Source organism: Eptatretus burgeri, chromosome 5 (genome assembly GCF_056783735.1).
Source record: "Eptatretus burgeri isolate ZD-2024b chromosome 5, Ebu_testis_v1, whole genome shotgun sequence".
NCBI lineage: Eukaryota > Metazoa > Chordata > Myxini > Myxiniformes > Myxinidae > Eptatretus > Eptatretus burgeri.
Genome location: NC_140965.1, coordinates 12,154,993 through 12,161,025, shown reverse-complemented (window position 1 = coordinate 12,161,025; position 6,033 = coordinate 12,154,993). Strand labels below are relative to the sequence as shown.

The 6,033-nt window shown below is 44.4% G+C and overlaps 1 protein-coding gene across 7 annotated transcripts in view; it reads right to left on the bottom strand.

Annotated features, from left to right (window-relative positions):
• Positions 1-6,033, bottom strand: part of LOC147025857 (serine/threonine-protein phosphatase 6 regulatory subunit 3-like) — a 198,418-nt gene that overhangs the window by 167,587 nt on the left and 24,798 nt on the right. For all 7 annotated transcript variants that reach the window (XM_085880736.1, XM_085880734.1, XM_085880738.1 and 4 more), the window contains one exon: positions 355-593. In XM_085880736.1, the coding sequence (XP_085736862.1) occupies positions 355-581 (227 nt within the window). In that variant the 5' untranslated portion in view covers positions 582-593. Of the gene's footprint in view, positions 1-354; positions 594-6,033 lie in introns of those variants that run through there.

The following is a 6,033-nucleotide window of genomic DNA, read 5'->3' as shown; positions in this document are numbered from 1 at the left end:
AGAGATCAGGGGTAAAGGATCAAAGAGGGCTGGATCAATGTCATGGGGTTGAAGATCAAAGAGAGGTGAATCACTGATGTATATGATAAGATGTATGATGAGAGAGAAGGTGTCATTCACAAAAAGAGTCACCAATTGAGAAAGTTTCAAGATAAGAAGTCAGAGGAAGTTCAGTTATCAATCAACATGTGTTTTTTTAATGAAAACACAAAGCCGTGAGGTAGAGATATAAATAAGCAAACCAAGCCTATTATAGAAATGCTCGGAATAATACACTGGATTCATCATGCCCGTCAACAAGTGCAACACATTATTTTATGTTTAACTTCACGGGGGAGGTGGTAGGAACCATACTTGTATCGTGTTTTTTCTTCAAGACTGTTGGCAGGCTCTAAGGTGATGAGTTGCACCAACTCCTCCATGGCTTGTGGCTGCACCAGGAAGTCGACGAGCTTTCGGTTTTGCGCCTTGCACTCCTGCAGTACGTCATCCTCATCCATGAGTTCTGCCAGCGTGACGCCATCTTTTTCAAGTAACGCATCAATGTGCGATGTTGTGTGCAGGTCAAACTTCCAAAACATTTCGGAGGGAGGCTGCACACAGCACCATTCGGCATTAGGTAGCAGCAGACAGTAGGTTTCAATAAAACTATGGCTTGCGTTCAGAGATTACATACACCATTACATAACTGGAGTCAAAGTAACCGGCAAGCCAAAAGCCTTGTGCTAGCTTCGTAACTTGCATCTTTGCTGTTGAAACAGGTCTTGTGCAATCACAAGTTAAAACGAGTAATGAGTATCAAGTGAAATTACCCTCTCTCCAGTTCCAGTTTATCCCATCCCATCTGCGTCTATCCCATGCATACTCTCGGCAATGATAAACCACAATCATTTCACCACAGGATTCAGAATAACAACTTGTGTTTGACAGGAAAGGCTATCCTGGCTGAAGGAAATTTCCCATCACCCCCTTAAGCAGAGAGCAAGTGTGTGTCTACAAGTTCAATGGAGTCATTTACTTGTTGGCTGTGGCCCATTAATTAACCTCCGTCACCAAAGGTGGAAGGAAGTTCTGTTTTCACCCCTGTCTGTTTGTTTGTCTTCTTGCTTGTCTGTTTGTGTGCAGGATATCTCCAAAAGTTGTGGACAGATCCGGATGAAATTTTGTGGACAAGTTGGGTGTGCGACAGGGACGAACTGATTATATTTTGTTGAAGATCCAAATCCGGATCTGAATAAGAGAATTGTTTAATTTTTTTAAGTGATCCTTCTCCATTGAGAAGGCCAAAAACGATATAGTACTGTATAGCATGATATTTCAAAAATATATTGGGCCCGATATGTTCTCGTGGATCAGGTATTATGTGGCGGAGGTATGCGCTCTACCGAGTGCCCTTCTAGTTTGTTTGTCTCTGCTGGATTATGTTGAATCGAAAACTCAACATCCAACCCTATCTAAACTAGTGTGTGTGTGTGTGTGTGTGTGTGTGTGTGTGTGTGTGTGTGTGTGTGTGTGTGTGTGTGTGTGTGTGTGTGTGTGTGTGTGTGTGTGTGTGTGTGTGTGTGCGCCATAACTTCAAAACCATTAAACCGAGCAGCCTGAAACTTTGCATGCATACTCAGGGAACTCCAAGGAAATGCAATATTGGAAATTGGGTGTTTCGGTAAATTAAAACACCCCTTTTGAACATCAATAACGCCCTTATGTAATTATATCCTTTATCAGACGCATCCTCAGCCACCTAACTCTCGATAGGGTCTTAAGGTGCATCCAGGGTTACCTCGCTGGGTCTGAAGCCACCTTTTTTGAAGCCAGCCAGGTCTGAAGCCAGCCACCATGCAAGGACTTGGAACAGGTCGCAATGATTTGTGAACAAGGTTTTTTTTGTTATTTTTTTTTTTTACACTTTCCTCACTCATATTATCGAATGCCAGATCATCATACCTATGAATCACAAGATACATTGCTATTCTTATAATGACATACGATGACATCAGTTTTGCCATGGCTCCTCCCCGAGCTCCAGGCTGTATAAAGCACGGACGTCCGAGTTGGTCTTGTCGTTGGAATTGTGAAGAAGTTGGGGAGGTTGAAGAGAATTGAGAGTTGTTACGGTCGAAGTGGAAGTTGGAGAGGTTGAAGAAAATTGCGAGTTGCAGGGTCGAAGTTGGAGAGGTTGAAGAGATGTGAGGGGAAGGTTGTCATTGGATTTGAAAGGGAGAAGTCAGAGTTGGATGCGAAGGACCTCGACCAAGCCTCTAATCTGGTCCTGTCTACTACTCATCTCTCCCCTCTTTGAACTCCGCCAGACACGATTACCACATATGCGGCTGTGGACCGAACTGCACAGCTTTTGTTGGGTGCTGCACCACGGAGCACTCCTTCCCTCGAAACGCTCAGGTACCAAAAACTGTGACCTCAACTCCCTCCCTGGCTGCAAAAGGTCCCTTTTCTTTTCTTTGGGTTTATTTTGTCCAAGTGTGTGTCTGAGTGTGTTGGCGCCTGTCCGTTAGATAAGCCTGTATAACATCTTCATTGTTGTAATTATTGCTTTTCTTATTCTCGCGTCAAGTCTGCACTGTCTGCTTTTATTTTATAAGTTGCTTGCATAATTGTCGCACCACACCTCTCTCATCTTCCTCTGCGCAACACACTCAATAAACCTTTTTATTGTGCCACATGCTTTTCCCCGCTTATTGCAAATAAATAATTGTGGAAATGTTCCCAGCTCGTCTTTGTCTTTTCCTCCATTGGTCCAGATCGAAGTTTTGCCGGGTCTTTATTCCCGACAATCCGTTCATTCCAGCCGGTACGTCTTCGGCAGTGCCGCACGACTGCATCCGATCCAGAAAGGTAGTCGGTAGTTGGTAGAGTGATCCGGTTCGGGCAAGGCATACCGAGGGCGTGGTTCGCCGGTCGTCGAAACCACGTGGTTAATCCGGTAACTTGTTTCTAGACAGGAGGACCCTACGCCACGCGGTTGAGGTATTGGCGCCCACGGTCCGTTAAGCGACCCGCCGCGTCACGGAATTATCCGTGTGCGACGGCCTACAATTCCGGGGAGTCTGGTGGGAACCGAGATAGCTATCTCGGTGGGAACCGAGATAGCTTGATAGATAGATAGATAGATAGATAGATAGATCCCGGCCCGCAACAATATGTTTTGTTTTTTCTTTCTTTCTTTTTGCAGTTTTGTAAAACCGCCACTCCTTCGAGGCAATAGCACACAACATAGTGATCCCAAGGTAGTTATTTCATTAGTATGTGTTTACTTAGTCTTTTCCATATGTCTACTGGGTAAGTGGATAAGATGCGTTGCGTAGGGCATTTAGTTCGGTCTCCAATCTTCAATCCTTGCTGTTATTTCATTATTTGATCTTACTTTACTCCTTACACACACTATGCAAGCAAGCACACACATATACCATAACTATGAAAGGAACCAAGCAAGGAAGCACAGTGAAGTTCATAAACATACGCACGAACACTTCCCTTCGAATAGCGTGCCAAAATCCAACTGCCAATTCAAGTAAGACAATCATTCTGCTCACCACAACCACTCCATATATCTCCTAAAAATCCCCACAACAACCTACGTCCACGCCTTCACGACAAACGCCACCATTACGAGCATCTCCCTATTCGCCGCAATGCCACCTTTACAACCACTGATCCCAATCTCTTCATTACAAACTCCACAACACTCTCTTACCTTTCTACAAAAGCCGCAATTGCCATCTACGCCTTGGACACTAACCACAGACTCAGAAGGCACCGAAGGAACGAGAGTCAGGTTGCTTCAGGGTATAACTCGAAGTACAAGAATGTGTTGGGGTTCTTTCGAGGACATACAGATCGCGCTGGAATTTCCATAAATTACCACATTTAAATGGAGGCCAGCACACGTTTGGCGCTGGAGAGTGCTTCCAAAGACTCTCGCCCGATGTTAATCTCAGAGCTCAGATGCGTGACGAGGTCAGGGAGCAGCGAATGGGGCCATTTTCGAGTTTGAGGCCTGGTGGGGAGTGGCAACGGCGCAGGACCACTGCTGTGTGCCAATAAGGAAACTTGAAAATGCAAACTGCCTCATTTGATCCAACTTTTAGCTTCTCCCTCACTCGGGGGCTCATAAAAGGAGCAATTTGGAAAGACTCAGGGAGATATCGCCAGATTTCTGAGAGAGCAGACATTGGCGGCAGACTTCGGCAAACTGGGCAAGCTTCAACGCCGAGCGACTAACACCACGAGGCAGCGCGGTCAAGCGAGGAATCGGAGCGAAGCGAGTGAGTACTAGCATGGTCCGAGACCCTTCCCGTTTCATCGACACTCGGTTCGGCTGCATTCAGCAGCCAACGTCTACACGTACAGATTCTTACACAATTCCGTCAGGGCCTTTCTCTTACGCATATTTCTCTACCATCTATCTCTCGTCCACTGTGGACGCACAAGAGCAATCGGCACGGGCAAGTCCCAAACAACCATTCATTTCAGAGCGAACATTACTGACTGGAACCTCACATCTTCCTCTTACATCACGCTGCACAATACTCGCATCTCTCACTCCCACACCAGACACCTTCAGTATTCTTTCCTCTTTCCCCCTTCCTTAGCGTTTGGGATGCGCCGGTCCACCGACTGCACCAGGTATTAAGAGGTCGCAAATCCTCAACTGCCTCATCTCTCTGGGCTATCTCTAGTGTGTGAGTTAGTGAGTGAGTGAGCGTGTGCGTGTGCGTGTGCGTGTGCGTGTGCGTGTGCGTGTGCGTGTGCCTGTCATAGCACAAGTTAGGATTGTACAAATTTATTTGGGGTAAATCTGCACTGTCTACTTTTGTGAATGTTGCATTTCTTTTGCTGCAACCATGAATTCCTTGCTTTCCCCTGCTGTACATTTGTGAGTAACTCGCAGACTGTGCCACATAACTTTCCTCGCTTTGTTAAAATAAATATGCTTATTATAAATGAATCCAGCTAGTTTTTGTCTTTTCCTCCATTGGTCTGGCATGGTCCGCATTTAGCATAGCCGAGAAGTTATCCCACAAAATCTGCTTATGAGCCGGTACGTACTTGGCAGGTTCGCTCGGCTGCATCTGAAAGGGTAAGTCACACAAGTATACATTCCTGATTGATTCCCTGATTGTCGCATAGGTAATATGTGATTCCCTGATTAGGCGACCACACGTTCCAAGTTAAATGGTTGTCAGATGGACTACACTAGGTCACGGGGTCAAATTACTGGCATTCGTAGTCGATTAGCGACCTGCCTCAACAAGAACTAATTTGTGTGTAACGAACGGCCTGTGATTCACGGTGAGTCCAGGAAAGGACCAGGGATATCTCCCTCCTCTTTGCTCACCCTGCAACGATATATATATATATATATATATATATATATATATATATATATATATATATATATATATATATATATATATATATATATATATATATATATATATATATATATATATATGCAGTCATGCGCCACTTAACGACGGGGTTACGTTCTGAGAAACAGTTAAGCGACGTCATCGTTGTGCGAACATCATTTTTTTTTTTTCGTTTTTGAACATCGTACCTACACAAACCTCGACACCGAGGCTATATGGTGTAGCCTATTGCTCCTCGGATACAAACCTGTACAGCATGTTACTGTACTGAATACTGTCAGCAATGTAACACACATCCAAGAGAGACGGAAGACATGTCAGTTTTACCTTTGTGCTGTTCATGACGGCCATCGGTGTTATTAGCAGCAGCTTACAATCTCCTCTCGCATCGATAATAGAAAGATGAATAAATAGCGTTTGGATTTTATAAATACGTAATCAATGCATCGATGTTATAATTTATAAATGAAGAAACGAGCTCCTGTCAATTATGATATAGATTTTCGGAACAGTGCGATTGTTCTCCCAACATGAAAAGCTTCACCAAAAAGAAGTTTGTGTTTTAATTTCGACTGTAACAACGATTTATTCGTGGAATTCTTCAATTCAAAGGTAATTTACTTGCTCGAAGGTAAACGTGCAA